The 17,600-nt window shown below is 47.2% G+C and overlaps 1 protein-coding gene across 1 annotated transcript in view; it reads left to right on the top strand.

Moving 5' to 3' along the window:
• Window positions 1–2,320: 2,320 nt before the first annotated feature.
• Window positions 2,321–17,600, top strand: part of LOC140406566 (solute carrier family 23 member 1-like) — a 46,943-nt gene continuing 31,663 nt past the window's right edge. Inside the window, exons 1-2 of the mRNA XM_072494565.1 lie at window positions 2,321–2,418; window positions 3,776–3,843. Coding sequence (XP_072350666.1) covers window positions 2,394–2,418; window positions 3,776–3,843 — 93 coding nt within the window. The 5' untranslated portion in view covers window positions 2,321–2,393. The remainder of the gene's footprint in view (window positions 2,419–3,775; window positions 3,844–17,600) is intronic.

Raw genomic sequence — 17,600 nt, 5'->3', positions numbered from 1 at the left:
AGTTATATTACCAGCATAGCTACTGCTCTCTGTAGCAGTGTTGGGGCTGAGTCGCTGCCTTTTGATTGGCAGACTGCTCTGGGAAGTGGGATCTCTTTAAAATGAGGGGAGGCCAACATCAGACAGCTAATTCATTGTCTGTTGGCCACCGAAGTTGTGGCTCCCAGAAACCAGTATAATCAGAGTTGTTCTGGATTTCTGGCTGCCATCGGAGCCACTGCTGTCTGCATTATGTTCCAGTAGAGCTCCCACAAATAGCCCAGGACTTCAAGGTATACTAGATGCTGAAACCTTTTGAAAGAAATCTGTCTTGTCTGATTTTAAATTTTTCTAAATTTTCATTTGTCTAGACTTCCGCTGTTTCAAGCAAGTGCCTTTGCATTTCTTGTTCCTGCCAGAGCCATCCTTGCTCTAGACAAATGGGAGTGTCCATCTGAAGGTACTTGAAACCTATTTAGAATAACTACCCTTGCAAAAAATATGCAATTATCTTTTTACATTCTTTATTACCTGTGACTTTATTTGCATGAATGAAGAACATTTTGAATAATACCAACTCAGCCATGCTAGCCAACTTCTATTCACCGTGCACAGTTGGTTATTTCAGCTTCCCAAGTGTGTGGGGCATGCATGCCGCTGAAGGGAGCTCTTGCATTTGGGATGCAGCCAAACAACCCACTTTGTGAATTTGCATGGCTAGAGGCAGTTTACTGACTCTTTCAATGCTATACTTGATATTGTTGTGCATCCCATTGGGATCCCACTGGGGTGGTTATGTCTTGAAGTGGGGATTCTCGGTGGTGGGAGGCAGCTCCCCATTGGCTGGTGGCAGGATCCTGTCATCCCTCTGCTAGCAATGGGATTTCCCATTGAATCCACCCCCACGGTGGGGGTTCGCTGTAAACTGGACCGGAAGATCCTGCTGGTGAGAACAGTGGGAAACCCCCCACTTTGTTAGACTGAGCAGATGCTGTTAGTAAATCTTGGCATCAAGTTTGACATTTTTATATTCCAGTGTGGTGGATTTTGATCTATGCCCACAAAATGATTGCAACTAGGTCAAAGGGCCAGTTTTCCATCAGGTTTCTGCCCAGTTCAGTCCCATTCAATGTGCACACTTTACATGCCAGAGGTTTGCCAGTTTGACTTCAAGAAACATGAGAACTTCCATAATTGACATTCCTTACATGTCCATATAATCTCTCCTTCGCTCCCCCAATCATGTTTGTCAGAATACGATTTTTTAAAAGTACAGATATGTTTTAGCTTTTGGAAAATTTCACACCTTTTCCTTCTATTGTTGGTGTTTTGATGTTTGTAGTCTCCCTTTGTGACTGTTTGCCACATCATGGGCGAAATTCTCCTACCCGCCCCGCCACATTTCTGCGCTGACCGGCCGGCGGGAGTCTCCGTAACGCCGGCCGGTCAATGGGGTTTCCCATTGTGGGGCAGCCCCACGCCGTCGGGAAACCCCCGGGCGCCGGCAGAACGGAGACTCCCGCCGGCGGAGAATGACGCCCCATGACACATCCACCACAACGCTGATCAAATCTGTTTTGTATTGGGATCCTTGTATCACAACTATGCTAAGTGAATTTTGCAAAATGTTACATATATCTTAACAATATTGTCACCAGCAAATCAGGCTACTTGGTAGATTCCTCTTAATGGCCGGGGTTCTCCGCCGGCGGGATTCTCCGTTTTGCCGGCGCCCGGGGGGGTTTCCCGACAGTGTGGGGCTGCCCCACAATGGGATAAACCCCATTGACCGGCCGGCGTAACAGAGAATCTCGCCGGCGGGTCGAGGCTGAAAAGTGGCATGGCAGGCCGGAGAATCCAGCCCAATGTTTCCAACAGAGTGATACAAATAATTTGCTGTGAGATATCATGCCACACAAAATTAGATCTGAGATACCATGAGCCAGTGAGATTGGCATCCACATGGTATAAAACATACAAGATGAGTAGATATACCTTTTATAGAATCGCAAGCATGATAAGACCCCATTTTGCCCATCAAGCCTATCCTAATTTTTGGAAAGCTATCTAATTAGTCCCAGACCCTGCTCTTTCCTGATTGACCTCCCAAATTTTCCTTTTCAAACAGAGGGTGGAATTTAATTGAAATATTTCTCTGTTCATTTGTGATGGTTTTTCCTTGAGTTTCCTACCAGCTCTGCTGGTGAGTTCTCCACCATATCAAACACTTAGTCACTTTTTTGGGCCCTTAGGGAGATTTCCACCGGTTTATCCCACACTTGGAGCGCAATTCTCTTGCTGCATTGCGCTCAAGCAAGAGAATCCCAGGAGAGCCCTCCAGCGGACCTCTGACAGCCTCCACGGATCGTGATATTCACCCAAGACATTGGGAGTCGGAACTCCTCTCAAAAGGGATGGAACCAAATGATGCTCGCGGAAGTAGGTCGTAAACTTACTTAAACCTACCTGCCCGGGATCCACCAGCCTCCCTCGATTCTTCGGCCTCCTCCACGGAGGCTACATCCGAGTGCTGATCAGTGCTGGTCCACACAAATGTGGGGAGTCTCCCGGGCCGTTGGAGACCCCTGGGTGGTCAGGGTCAATGCAGGTTGGCTCCCTGGCCCTCCCCCTGGAATGTAGACGGCACTGCCAAAGTGCCCAGATGTCACTGCCAAGCTCACGTTGCCAGGGTGGCACTGCCAAGGGTCAGGGATCGAGGGGGGCCATGTCCATGAAATGAGGGTAGGGGGGTTTGAAGGGTGGGGGAGTACAGGGCAGGTAAATAAAAGCCTCTGGAAAGTTGGACGGGTGATAGGTGGGGGTTCTGGAGGGGAGGGGCTACTGTAATGGGGTTGGGGGGGGGGTTCCCTGAAGAGGAGGAACCCCAGCAACCCCACAGCGGCGTGTCCTCACTTGGGGGCTATGGGAGGTGACATTGCTCATGGGTGGGGTGTGTGGAGGACCCATAAGCTCACTTAATAGATTGGGGCACCCTTTCAAAATGGTGGCCCAATCTCTGAATTCAACTCCCCTGTGCTAACAAAATTCTAAGTGAGGGCTAAACCAGTGACACACTCCCCAGGATCCACAAGTGACTTAAGTGTTTGATAGCAGTGGGGAACCCGCCCCTGAAAAACCCGCCACAACTTAGAAATTTTGTGTGTCTGTAGATCTCCCACATCCCCTCACCCATGGGCAATGTCACCTCGATGCACATGGGCAACTTCTCTCTCTCTCTCTCTCTCTCTCTCTCTCTCTCTCTCTCTCTCTCTCTCTCCTTTTTTTCTTTCTCTCCTATTTCTCTCTCTTTTTCTTTCTCTTTGCTCGGGAGGCTGGTAGATCCTGGTTAAGTGTGCCTAAGTAGGTTTAAAACTTACTTGGGCGTGGGTTGGTCACGTCCATTTTTGGCAGGATTCTGATTCTGACACCTTGTAGGACTTGGGTAGATACTCGTGAGGTGTGAAGGTTGCCCAAGGGCTGTCGAGGGCACAACGTGGCCAATAGATCGCGCACACTAACTTTCAAAAAGGAATTGGCCATATAACCTCCTTCCAGAAAAGGGATATGGATGCCCAATGCTTCCAAGTCTGAACAAAATACCTGCAAATCTCTCTATCAGATTTCTAAAGTTGAAGCTGTTGTTTCAAAATACTGCAAAATCTAACTCTCAATTTCAGATGAATCACTGTGTTGGGTATATAACTTTTTTTCTGGGTCAGGATGATTTTTTTTTTTTGAACTTTTCACAATTTCTTGCCCACAATAATATTTAACCATCCCTTTTTTTTTTTTACAGAGGAGATTTATGGAAACTGGACCTTGCCTTACAACACAACCCATGTATGGTATCCACGGATGAGAGAAGTAAAGTGTCAGAAATGCAACCTTTTTTGCTCCACCTTTTGAATCTCAATCTTTTTACCACACCCTCAGCCATGTTACCAAACCCAGGTTTCTTGGAGATGGAAGGTTTTTAAACAATGTTGGTGGATTAGCAGCAATGGGGTTAAAATTGAGGCAAATGTCAACAGTTTTAGTCACATTAAACATTTCAAGTGCTGGAATTCTAGGAGAAGAAAACAAATGGGCCCGATTCTTCCCAAAAATTTCTAAGTTAATTTGTGGCTGTTTTTCAGGGAGTTTCCTGTTGGCTCAGCCAGCGAGTTCCCCACCGCTATTCGATGACACTTCGTAACTTATTTTGGACCTTGAGTTTATCACCAGTTTAGCCCACGTTTAAACATTTTTTTAGCACTGGGAGCTAAACTCTCCAAGATTGGGCCGCCATTTTGAAAGGGTGCCTTGGTCTCTAAGTGAGCTTGTGGGTCCCCTCCCCACCCCCCCCCCCCACCCACACACACACACACACACACACACACACACACACATTACCCCACACCCCTCCAGTGAGGACGCCATGCTATGGGATCACTGGGGGCCTCCCTCTTCAGGCTCTCCCAGGCCCCTTGCAGCACCACGTCAAACTACTGGAGGCCCCTACCTACTTGCCCTGCACACATCCACCCTCCTTTCATGGGCCTTGCCCGTAGCCCTTGACAGTGACACCTAGGCACCCTTGCAGTTGCATCCAGGCGGTGCTCCAGCCAGCTTGGCAGTGCCATCCAGGCATCTTGGTTGGTGCCAGCTGGGGAGCGGCAAGGTGCCTACATTCCAGGAGGAGGGCCAGAGGGCCACCATGCTCTGACACTGACCACCCAGGGGGCTCCCATGGCCTGCCCCCCCACCCCCCAGGGTGGGTGCCTTTCCACCTAGTCCAGGTTTGCGTAGACCAGCAATGATCGGCGCCCGGGTGCAACCTCCGTGGGGAGACCAGTGAATCGATGGAGACCAGAATACCCAGGTGAGTAGGTTTAAGACTTACTTCCAGGAGCGCCGTTTGGTCCCGCCCCTTTTAGGTGGATTTCCGACTCTGACGGGACTTGGGTGAACCTTCTGAGATTCTCTGGCAGCGTTGTGCTCTCGCTCGAGTGCAATGCGGCCGGAGAATCATGCAAAATTACTCCTTTTCCACCCCCCACCCACATCCATTTCATTTTTACCTAAGGTGCACTTACATACACAAATTTATCCAATCCGGTAACCTTTTTAAACCTGTGCTCATCTTGTGTATCAGCCTTGGACCACTTTGAACTGTTTGCTCCCTTTGAAATTGTTTCAATATTGGCTAAAATATATCTATTTTTATATTTGTAAAGGCTGAAGGGAATAGGGATATTTAACTATTTGCCTTTTCTAAATAACTGACTTTTGCATCAATCTTTAATCCGAACTACAAATCAATGTTATTTTTGAGTTTGACTGTTTTGTGACTCCAGATATTAGAAATTGGTTTTGGCAAATACCTGGAAACACATGGAAAGTACAATTGGATCCTGTGAAGTATAAAATCTAATGAGTCGGAATCCAATTTCATTTGCTGTAAATGGCCTTTGCATTTCACATTTTTAATAATGCAGTGAATGCAGATCAGAATAAATCTAGAAGTGTCTGCATTACATTGTAGATTTCATTGAAAAATTCAAAACTTGTACAAGTTAGTCAAAGGAATATTGAAATGTCAGCAATGTGGATTTGCTGCTGTTCATGCTGATTATATCAGTGCAAGAAGTATTCCCAATATGGCTTTCTCATTGACAGTCAACTTTAACAAAAATACAACTTTTTTTATCTAATAATGTGGGAAGAATAAAAGATGACCAATTGGGATAACTTGTCCCTTCTGTCCAAAATATGCCACCAAATGACATTGAGAGATTGGTATTCTTTTTAATGGGCTGATACCGCCACCTTGCAACCTGAGTGTAATAACTTTCCAAGACCAGTCTTCCAACCCCAAAACCTTTTATTGAAGCAATGGAAAGAGCCGCTGCCACGATTTGCATTGAACACGTCCAACCCAGGGATTGACAGAGATGCCGGACTGGGTTGGAGCAGTGGGTTTTAAGTTTCTGTCATATATTTCCTGTCTGGCGTGCTTCTGCCCGCTTAAAGGGGGAATTCCTATTCCACAAAGCACATGGGAAGATCTATTGACAATCCTTCATGGCCACCATAAACATACATACTTCCGCTCTCGTCTGTTCTTCCCTCAGTACTCCTGTGGGGAGGAGGCCTATTCCACCACCTCATGATCAGTCTGAGGTCTATTGAGACTAGAACTGAATCTGGAGGTGTAGACCGAATTGAAGACCTTTGCTTCCGGTCCGAAGAGAGCATCGAAGAGCTACTGATGAGTGAGTTCCTCTGTCTGCTTCAATCGGAACGCCAGCTTCCTCTACTTCCATCTCAGACCCAAGTCCTCATTATCGACGGGACTGGCACTGTGGGTGATTTCTGGGCTGTGGCTCTGCACTAGCAGTGGCCACCTCTGTGGCCTGTGATGAGGATGAGGTGGTCCAGGTGTTTCCTCAAGACCTAATCCAGGTCCTTCACTTTGTGGGACACAGTCCTGTTTTTTTTCCAATATGACTTGAGGGACCCAGTGGAACCATCTCCGAAGTTCCTCAGCTAGACCAGATCACCTGTCTTGAATATTCTTTCAGATCTCAGTCATAATTTCTCCACCCTCCCTGCCAGGTTTGAGAATAGTAGGCTTAGTTTTGTACAAAGCCATCGTCACATTAACCATTCAGCTGGGGCAATTCCTGTTGTAGTTTGAGGAGTGGTCCTATAATCAAATAAAAATCATGCTAATTTTGTTTCTATGGATCCTGCCAGTTGCTTTTTCGTGTGTGTTTTTAAAGCACTGCCAGCCCATTTAGCGATTGGTGATGTGGTGCTGTTCGAATGTGTCTGGTGCCTTTGGATCGCATGAAACTTTGGAACTTGGTGAAGGCAGTGCCATTGTCGGAAACCAGGACTTCAAGTATGCCATGTATGCAAAATCCCTGTCACAATTTCTCGATCACAGCGTGGGAGGTTATGGAGCCTATGCGGTGTGTTGCTCGTTTTAGCCTTAGTTTAATTGCTCTTGTTCTATCACCTTTGCTCTTGAGTTGCCAGGTATCTTTCTGATACCGCCACGTGGTTCAAGTCCGAGTAATGATCAATAATCCAACACACCGCTTAGTAAGAGTTAAATCAATGCTCATTTATTATATACAGTAATCAATACTTATACATTAATTCTACTTCTAAGTTACTTCCTACAACTAACAGGCCAATACTTAACTTTGGAAATGGCCCACATGTCAGGGAAACAAATGGCCTTTCGTATGGGTTCTGAGCCTGCGGGCTTCAAAGCTGGTACAGCTCAATAGCCAGGAGCGCCTATCTCGTAGCGAGCGTTGGAGTAAGACTTACGATTCTAGCGGCTGTTGTAGATGGTCAGCAGAAGGGTCTCGAAAGGTGCGGAGAGGAGAAGAAGGGTCGATTTGAACTTTGACTCTATTCTTATAGTCCCCAGGGGCTTCCCGCCTTTCGGGGCGGACCCTGTACCTGGTTCCAAGTGATTGGACTTTGTCCCAATCACTTGGTTCGATATTCTCCAATGCTGGAGCGATTCCTTGATCGATGGGCGGTTTTGGGGTGGTCAGTCACCTCTTTGTGTAGGCTCCTGCTGGCGCCGAAAGTCTGGGTTGGCTTTGTGTGTCTAATTTGTTGCACATTGTTCCCGGGGATTGCTAATTTATATTCAGATGGCTGGTGTGTTATGTTGATGGCTGCAGGTATCGATTCTGTCTGGCCTACCCAGAGGCGAATACAGTTTTACCTGCAGCTGCCTGTTTGAGACCTGTTGGCTGATTTTTCCCATCAGCCTCTTCCGTTTGCCATTTTAAATCGGGGTTTGGTCATTCTAATCGGGAGTTAGCCATTTTAACTGACTACATTCCCTCCTTGTGATCCTAACGCGAAGTGTGAAGGATCACATCATTATGTTACTTTCCATTCCCTGACCTGGGGGGGGGGGAACACTTCCTTCATGGCCTTTGCACTGACCATAGCTATGCACAAACATTTTTTTACTAACAATTCTAAGGGCGCTATATCAGACAGGGACATGCATTACAAAACAATAAACTTGGAACCACTAACTTATCCTTAATATACTACACTCGCTTAAACATTCCATTATCCTACCTTCCTCAATCATACAACAAAATCACAGCATTTCATACAGTCTTTCCTGGCTTGGCAGTCAAGCTCAGGATCATACAATATTTTTGCTCATGAAAACGTTTTTTACATCTCTTTATTTACAACAACAATAAATGCAAGTGGATGCACTTTATTATTTTATTATAGATCGCGGGGGTTGGGGGTCTGGTCGTAACCGAACATGGGGGATCTGATCCTATATACCGGGGTTCGAGCGCGGTAGGCTCTCCTCCATTTTCGTAGATGCATATTCTGCACTACACAGCAGAGTATCGCCAACGCTAATAGTGTTTCGATCACATAGGACAGGGAGTACCAGGTTATGAACCTGGCACACCAAGAAGATGTAGTGTCGCTGGTGACTGGGCTCTGGGTACTGCGGGGCAGTAAAATATTAACGGCTGGGGGATTTGAAGTCATGGGGTTCACGGTCACGCGCAACCAAATGTCCAATAATAGTATGTTGATCCATATGAAGGAAGTCCTCATGGCTGTTCTCTTTCCTTTTCTTTCTTTGTTTTCTCCGGTCCTGGAGCTTCTGGAGTTCTGTAGAAACAAGCATAGTGTCTGTAACTATCTTTGTTTAATATCTGGTATGCTAGTGTGTCTGTCCTTTGGTGCCAATTGGTGCCAATTATTCCCTTTATAATTGGTCACTATGTGTGACTCCTCATTTTTTTTTCAAAAAACAAACTTCAGGACACCGCACACTTCCCAATAATAAACCAGTGCTGATTTACCATCCAAATGTTCCAGGATGTAAATAGCAGATGGCTGGCAACCTAAGGGTTACCTAAACAAACACAACTTTTTGAAATGAAAAATGCTAAATGAGGTGCGTATGGGCCGCGACGGATAAGATTTGGATGGAGTCCCCGGGTAGGACGGCTACCAATGCCGTGTCTCTCCTACCCAAGCGTAGTTGACCAGCGGGGTGTTCCCAGGCAGGGCGGGTCTCAAGCCGTTTCTCCACTGCCTGAGCAACCGACTAGAACGGGCAAAAATATAGTCATCGTGGTGGGGCTGCCGTAGTGGTTCTATCCTTCGAACCAGAAGGGCAGTTACGAGCGGGCGTCTGGTACCCGAACAAGTGTCTGCAGACAAGCTAGTTCCTCTGAACTAGTGTCTGGCCACAGTGAGTCTCTGTAGGCAAGTGCTCAGAGGTTTCGGCCGAATAGACGTGGGGCAGTGAGAAAAAAATTCTCCTGTCGGACAAACAACATTTAACAAACGTACAAACAACATAAAACATTCTGCAGGTTCCATCAGAATACGGGACATCGTAAATCACATTTGGGCTGGGGTGTAATTGGCATATGGAGGGAGTGCAGCCTGACCGAAGAAGAAAGGAAGGAGGAGTGAAACAAAAATGAAGTGGCCTTGCTGAGGTAACGCTGCCATGAGAAGTGGTGGGTAAGCGCTCAGTTTGCATGGGGCAGCTGGGATCTTGTAGCTGCTGTGGGTGGTGTTCTCCTTCATATCTGGGGGCTAGTCTAGCTGGTGGGGGTCTCCTGCAATCTCGGGCGAAGTGTCCTGACTTCCCACAGTTGTAACATGACCCCTGGGGCACATAAGGTGGAACAGGCTCTCGGGTGCATTGTTCCCTTGGGTATGGTTCCCTGGGAGGGGGGTCAGGGCTGTTGGTGTCTTTGCTGGTTCGGGGGGCATTTGTGGGCTGATCCCGTTGCTATTTCAGGGGGGCTTGACATTCTCGTGCGTAATGTCCTAATTGTCCGCAATTGTAACATTCCGGTGGTGTTTACCCATGCGGGGTTCTGGTGCTTTTTAACTGGATGCACGTCTGCCTGCTCTTCCTCTGGTTCCCTAACTGCGGGTTTGTCTGCTTCTGCCTGCTGTTCTTCGGGGTTTTTAACTGTGGGTTTGCTTTGTACAGACTGCTCCCAGGTGCGGGACAATCTGTTTAAAACCCATTTCTCATTGTGGGCTTCCTCTGAGGGGTCATAATTCGTACAGGCTTTTTGTCCTGCCTCTGTGGCATGGGAGATAAGGGTGCGGGTCCATTTGGCCATACCGTCTTGGGACCAATGGGCGCATTCTAAATTACCGAAAACTGCTGTGAAATGAATCCACAGGCGTCCAGCAAACGCTGTGGGGTGTTCTGTCTTTTCCTGCCTGCACTTATTGAGGCCATCTACGGGGTCACCCCGGTTATACCCGATCGCATCCAGGATCGCGGTATGCATTTCTGCAAGGGTGCCTCCTCCTACAACTGTGGGTCGGGAAGGGCTGCTGCTACTGACGGATCTAAACTTAAAACTGTGAGGTTTCCCTGCTCTCTCTCGTCCAGGCCGTACATGTTCGCCTGATGTTTAACTGTGGCAAAGAAATGCTGGGGGTCTGAGGTGGGGAGGAACGGTGTGATCTTATCAATTGGGTCACTGTTAAGGGGGTGGAATATAGAAATTCCACATCGTCTGATGTGGCTGTGCGGTGGGTGGTTACTGGGTTCATTGGAGCCTGAACTATCTGCTGTGTGGGGGGGTTGGGGCGCTTTTCTCTTTTGTGGCTTTCCCTGCGCACATGTTCCCTGAACATATCTCTGCGCTGTTTTGTTCAATTCTTCCCAATCAGGGCCGTCTTCCTGTTCTAACTTTTCCCCAAAGGTTTCCTGAAAACCTTTTTGAACAGAAAGCAGTGACTGCAGCTCTGCAATCTGCTTCTGGCACTTTGCGTGATCTAAGGTGCTTTGTCTTTGTTCTGTGGTGGCAGCACGGAGTGCTCTTAATGCTGCCTTGAGATCACTACACTATTTCTGGAATGTCTCTACCTGTTTTTCTGTCTTTTCTCTTACCAGGACTGCACGTTGCGTGTCCTGATAGGCCTTTTCATATTGCGACTGGAAGCTGCTCAAGTGCGCCTGACAAGACTGGTGTGCCCTTTTGGCGTCACCCACCTCTCCATCTTTTGCTGCCAATTTCCTCCTCAATTCCATATTTTCCTTTTCTACCTCGCTTACATCGACCTTACTCATCCGATGTATGCCCTCAACTTCTTTCCGGAGCGTCCTAATGACCTCCTCTGTGCCTCGCAATTGTGCCAGGCAGGAAAAGGAAGCCATCGGCTTGCGAGCTTTTCCCAAGCTCTTTTTGTGGATCTCGCTCAGATTCTCCCATGGATCTCGCTCAGGTTCTCCCACCAAGTATGTCCTATACTCCCGGGACCTGATTCCTCATTATCACAGAAATCATTCCAAAGGGGCCGTCCTTTCCCTTTGAGATATTTCCTGATTTCTTCCTCCCAAATGGGAAATTGTCCCACTCTACTGCTGCTGGTCGCTGCGACCGTAAATTCCTCAGGGTTCATGAGGCGCTGCATTGCCTGCATTGCCATCTTTCCTATCCGACTGCTTCTTCTTTAAAATTTGGAACAGGGGGCTAAGGTGGTGTTGTAAATGCGGGTATGGCTTTCGCTACTTTCCGAAAATACAGACTTCCGACAGTTTTGACGCAACAAAAATCTATCAGTTTTACCTTATAGCCCTGTTAGTTACGCATGCATACACACACTTCCGAATTATGAGTATTGATCAGAACTGCTTGAACACTTGTGGTTTTCTGTTTCCAATTGGGTTTCTAATTCAAATTTCTTGGGTTCTCCCAGAGTGGTTTTCCACTTCTAGATCGGGTCCCGTCAGGATGTCACCAAAATGTTGCTCGTTTTAGCCTTAGTTTAATTGCTCTTGTTCTATCACCTTTGCTCTTGAGTTGCCAGGTATCTTTCTGATACCGCCACGTGGTTCAAGTCCGAGTAATGATCGATAATCCAACACACCGCTTAGTAAGAGTTAAATCAACGCACATTTATTATATACAGTAATCAATACTTATACATTAATTCTACTTCTAAGCTACTGCCTACAACTAAAAGGCCAATACTTAACTTTGGAAATGGCCCACCAGGTCAGGGAAACAAATGGCCTTTCGTATGGGTTCTGAGCCTGCGGGATTCAAAGCTGGTACAGGTCAATAGCCAGGAGCGCCTATCTCGTAGCGAGCGTTGGAGTTACGATTCTAGCGGCTGTTGTAGAAGGTCAGCAGAAGGATCTCTAAGGGTGCGGAGAGGAGAAGAAGGGTCGATTTGAACTTGGACTCTATTCTTATGGTCCTCTGGGGCTTCCCGCCTTTCGGGGCGGACCCTGAACCTGGTTCCAAGTGATTGGACTTCGTCCCAATCACTTGGTTCGATGTTCTCCAATGCTGGCGCGATTCCTTGATCGATGGGCGGTTTTGGGGTGGTCATTCACCTCTCTTTGTGTAGGCTCCTGCTGGCGCCGAAAGTCTGGGTTGGCTTTGTGTGTCTAATTTGTTGCACATTGTTCCCGGGGATTGCTAATTTATATTCAGATGGCTGGTGTGTTGTTCTGTTGATGGCTGCAGGTATCAATTCTGTCTGGCCTCCCCAGAAGCGAATACACAGTTTTACCTGCAGCTGCCTGTTTGAGTCCTGTTGGCTGATTTTCCCATCAGCCTCTTCCGTTTGCCATTTTAAATCGGGGTTTGGCCATTCTAATCGGGAGTTAGCCATTTTAACTGGCTACAGGTGTAACTCCAAGCATTTGGATTGCGCATCTACCAAGATCAAAAACATGGAACCCATAAAAGGCCCAGCAAAGTCCACATGCACTCGCACTCCTAACTTGCCTGGCCACTCACATTTGTAGAGGGAGTATGATTCTCCTGGCATGAATTGCACCACCTGAATTTAGTAATGGCTTGAGTAGAGACTGAGTCGCCAGACATAGCTCCTGGCGAGCATTTTCATTTTGGAGACTCCCAGGGTGGCCATTATCTATCTTCAGTAGAATTGGGCACTGCCCTGGGTGGGGGACAATTGCACAGGACTCCCAGGATATGACTCTGTCCTCAACAGAGTTCATCCTCCTTGGTCAGATAAGATTTCATGTCAGAGTGCTGTCTTCTAATTCTGCTGTTTGGGATCAGATGCTTCAATTTTGTCTGTTTTGGATCCTTTTGCATCCAGCTGTTGATTTGCCTTGCAGACACTGGTAGAGGCTCTTAATTTTTTTTAGGGTATTCAAGACCTCTTTCAGTGCTGGCAAGGGAATGAGAGGCAACTTGAGGCATTAGCGTTAGCTAATTCCTGGGTGGTAGGTATTCCTAAGGTGCAATTTACACGGCACAACATGGTATCTGGTGGAGGCAACAGGGGGGATTGACTTAGCCTCTTTGTTTAACAAAAAAAAATAAGGGCTTGTGGTCGGTCAAGATCACAAAACACCTGTCATAAACATTGGTGCACCAAGCCCTCCTTCTCAATTTGAGAATACCTCCACTTGGGCATCCGAAAGTGTCCTGCATGAATAGGCGATGGGGAAGAATCATATGTCAGGGTGACTTCCTTGTTGGGGTTGAAATGGGCCAATGAATTGGATGACAGCAGCTGTTTAACTTTCAAGGCCTCCACCTGTGGCACCTCCCAAGGCCATTTTTGGTACATTCACAGTAGTGTATGCAGGGGAATCGGCAGCCAAATTCAGGATAAACTTCCTATAATTTACTTATCTCAAAGGATTTCAATTGGGAGTTGGTGCTTCCCTGATGGCCCTCAACTTGTCCTCCACTGGATGCAGCCCTTTTGATCATTGTACCCCAGCTTCCGAAAATTGTCGCAAGATCTCTTCCAGGTTTGCTGGGTGCTCTAGTTCTGGAGTCCCGATGAGCGGAGTGCAGTCCGCTGCCATATTAGCTAACTCTTGGGAGTATGTTCTCCATAATCTGCTGGAATATAGTACATGCTGACAAGACCCTGAAGGGCAAGCGAGTACACTTGTACCGTGTGCATGTTGATGGTGACGTATTTGTGGGAAGGCTCGTTTAATAAGAGATGTGTGGCTCATATCTAATTTAGTGAAGGTCTGGTCACCTGCTAGCTTAATGTATAGATCTTTAATTCGTGGCATGGGCTACCTGTCCAGCTTGGAAACCGTACTGACTGCAAGCTTATAATCCCCGCAGAGGAGGACCGATTTGTCCAATTAAGGACTTTGTCCAATTGGGTGCTGCCCACTCTGTGAATTTCACAAGTCTTATTCTACCTAGATTTTACAGGCACCCAAGCATCGGGGTCGACATAAAATTTGACTCTGACTCCTTTTATTTTTCCAAGGCCCTCCTGGAAGACTTTGGGTTATTTGCTCATGTCTTCATACAGTCCTGCCACACACAGCCTGCAGACTCTAGCCATGTTCATGCTGATCCACTGAAGCCAATCTCTCCCCATAAAACTTTTGTTACTGCCTTGCATGACGATGAGGAAGTCAGGCTGATTTATGCATGTCGATCACTAGGGTCATCGTGGTGCCCTTAATCCGTAAAGGTTCCCCTGTGTAGGTGGCTAGTCTGGCCCTTGTGCCTTCAAGGAGTTGTATACCAGTTTGGAGGCTCCCCAATGACAGATGGAAGCAGGCGTGTCCTCCACCATGTTCAATGGATGACCATTGACCAGCAGTTTCACCATTATTGGGCCAACCTTCATCATGATGATTAGGTTTAGTTGCATTGTCTCGACGTCTGGGGGTCGGTACACCTGCAAGGTATGAGCCTGTGCTGGCCTTTGCTTCTTCCCTGAGGAGCACACGTATTGCCTAGTCCTACAGCTTTTGGCTGTCCTTTTTACAATGCTTACTACAGTCCATCGTCTGACATCTACAACCTTCCGTACTGGATTCCCTATCATCCTTAGAACTGCCATGATATTTCCTTGACTGCCAGGTTCCGCAAGCTGAGCTCCAATTTGGCAATGGACTATTTACACAAGTGCCTTTAGTTGATGAATGATCACTTTTACAGGAGGCCCCTCCCCTAACTGGAGGACGTTGTTGTTTGACCCTCCCCTAACTGGAGGACGTTGCTGTTTGACCCTCCCCTAACTGGAGGATGTGGCTGTCTGATGCTCCTTGTAACACCTGAGCCTCCTTTTCTGCATTTTTCAGTGATTGAGGTATTTCAATGGCTTTTTAGTTTGGGTTCTGCCAATAACTTTTTTTTAGTTGCCACATTGTTTAATTCTGCACACTAATCTGTCTCGCAACATTTCAGTCCGAGATGGGTCGAATTCACAATGATCTGCCAGTTTCCGCAATCTGGTCAAAAATGCAGTGACCAGGTCCCCGGAGTGTTCTACTGTCCTAAAAGCGGTATTACTGGAGTGTAACAGAGTTTTGGGCATCGCGATTTCCCACTAGATCAGGGTACCTGGGTAGATCAGTTTTTTTCATCATGCTGAATGTCAGGGCTCTGCATGCTGTCAGCAGGATTACCTTCTCCTTATCATCTCCCACAATGTTATTCACGCAGAAGTTATTTACCCAGAAGTAACACATACGTATAGGGCCCAGTCTTCTCCATTAAAATCACAGGGTTAGAGCTTATCCAAAGAGTGGCACTTTTATCTTACTGGAAAAGCTGCCCATTTATGACTCTGAAGTTTGCTCTGAAAAATGTTCTCCTTGTTGCCAACGTAATAACTTTGCAAAGGCAAGTCTTCCAATACCGAAACCTTTTACTGAAGTAGCGGAAAGAGCCGCTACTGCGACTTGCATTATGCACATGTTCCAGCCCGGGGATCTAGAGGTGCTGGTCTGGGTTGTAGCAGTGTTTTATAAGCTCCCACCATACATTTCCTATTGGACAAGCCATCGCCTGCTTAATAGGGGAATTTGTATTCCAGCCCTCTGGAAGATCTATTGATGATCTCTTTCCCTTCCACCCCCACTGCCCCTCACCCTGTGTTTTGTGGCCACCATAACATAACTAAATGAAATGAAAATTGCTTATTATCACAAGTAAGCTTCAAATGAAGTTACTGGGAAAAGCCCCTAGTCGCCACATTCCGGCGCCTGTTCGGGGAGGCTGGTACGGGAATTGAACCATGCTGCTGGCCTGCTTTGGTCTGCTTTCAAAGCCAGCGATTTAGCCCTGTGCTATGAGAACAAAGTTCCACAGCAAGTGCATTTAACCTCCATGTTTCCTGGATAACACCGCACCGAAAAACACACGGCTATAAAACGCGACTCATATTTGATAAGGGGCCTCACTGGGCAATGCACGGCTGAGGCTGCACATCACCATGTTTTGTACAACCAGGAGCTCCGCTCGCTGTGATGCCATTTTTAAATGGCACCCTGATCACCGAGGCCCCTAAAGTGACCCCCAACCCATTCCCCCCCCCCCCCCCCCCCAACCAAACCACAATGCACTATCGGAGAGTCACTGGCTCTTTCCTATCTTTCTCTCCCCCCCCCCCCCCCCCCCCCCCCGCCGCCCCCCCATCTCCCGAACACCCACGCAGGGCACCATCTGGTCCCCGCTTGTGGAGACTAGTACTGAACGGCACTCGCCCGAGATCTCTTGAGGTGAGGGAAATAGATCCCACACCTCGGGAACCTGCACATTAAAGTGAGATTAGCTGTCTCGCTTTAATATTCAGATTTGTTAATTAGTGATCCTGCCCATAATGGGCAGGATTCACATTGCAATGTCTCACGAGATCATGTTGGATCTTACGGGCCAGGTAGATCTTGGGAGTGAGATCTCCTGGCTCTTATTGGCCATGCTGTGCCCTGACGTGCTGCTTTTCGGGTACAGTGTGGCCATTCAATCATGCCTGAGTGTCTTAAACTCGCTGTGAAGACTTATGGTTGCTTCACCTGCTGTGCCATGTCATATGAAACTACTTTCTTTAAGTACCCAATCTATTTACTTTGTCCAATTAAGGTGCAATTTGGCATAGCAAATCCACCTACCTTGCACTTCTTTGAGTTGTGGGGATGAGACCGGTACAGACACGGGGAGAATGTGCAGACTCCACACAGACAGTAACTCGGGGTTAGGATCAAACACGTGTCCTCGGTGCCGTGAAGCAGCAGTACTAACCACTAAGCCGCCCCACTATCACTTTCTTAAGGTGTAGAACAGCATATGAAGTTCCCTATCTGTCACCCATTTAGCACATCATAAACATTTTTTCAAAGCAGATACAGAAGTGATGGAATTAAATGCCAATAAATAGCATCACTTTTATCTGGGTTTTTTTCAGTTTTGCTTGTTTTTCTTAATTTCTTATCATTCTCATCTTATTTCTATTTTTTTTTATTAGGGTTTCCAATTAAGAGGCAATTTCGCATGGTCAATCCACCTATCCTGCACATCTTTGGGTTGTGGGGGCGAAACACACGCAAACATGGGGCGAATGTGCAAACTCCACACGGACAGTGACCCACAGCTGGGATTGAACCTGGGACCTCGGTGCCGTGAGGCAGCAATGCTAACCTCCACCGTGCTGCCCACATTGATTTTTAAATTTATGTCTGTGTCTCTCTTCTCGGTCTCCTTTTTTGTTCTTTCTTTCCCCTAATGCACCCAGTCCCCACAGAAAGACTGAACCTAACATCATATTTGCATGGATTCTTCAAGCACTGCAAAATCCTGCCGGGCATGTCCTGTTCTTTTCATCACTGACCT

This window comes from Scyliorhinus torazame, unplaced genomic scaffold, assembly GCF_047496885.1.
Source record: "Scyliorhinus torazame isolate Kashiwa2021f unplaced genomic scaffold, sScyTor2.1 scaffold_629, whole genome shotgun sequence".
NCBI lineage: Eukaryota > Metazoa > Chordata > Chondrichthyes > Carcharhiniformes > Scyliorhinidae > Scyliorhinus > Scyliorhinus torazame.
Note: the sequence above shows the minus strand (reverse complement) of the source record. Positions and strands in the feature narration are given on the sequence as shown.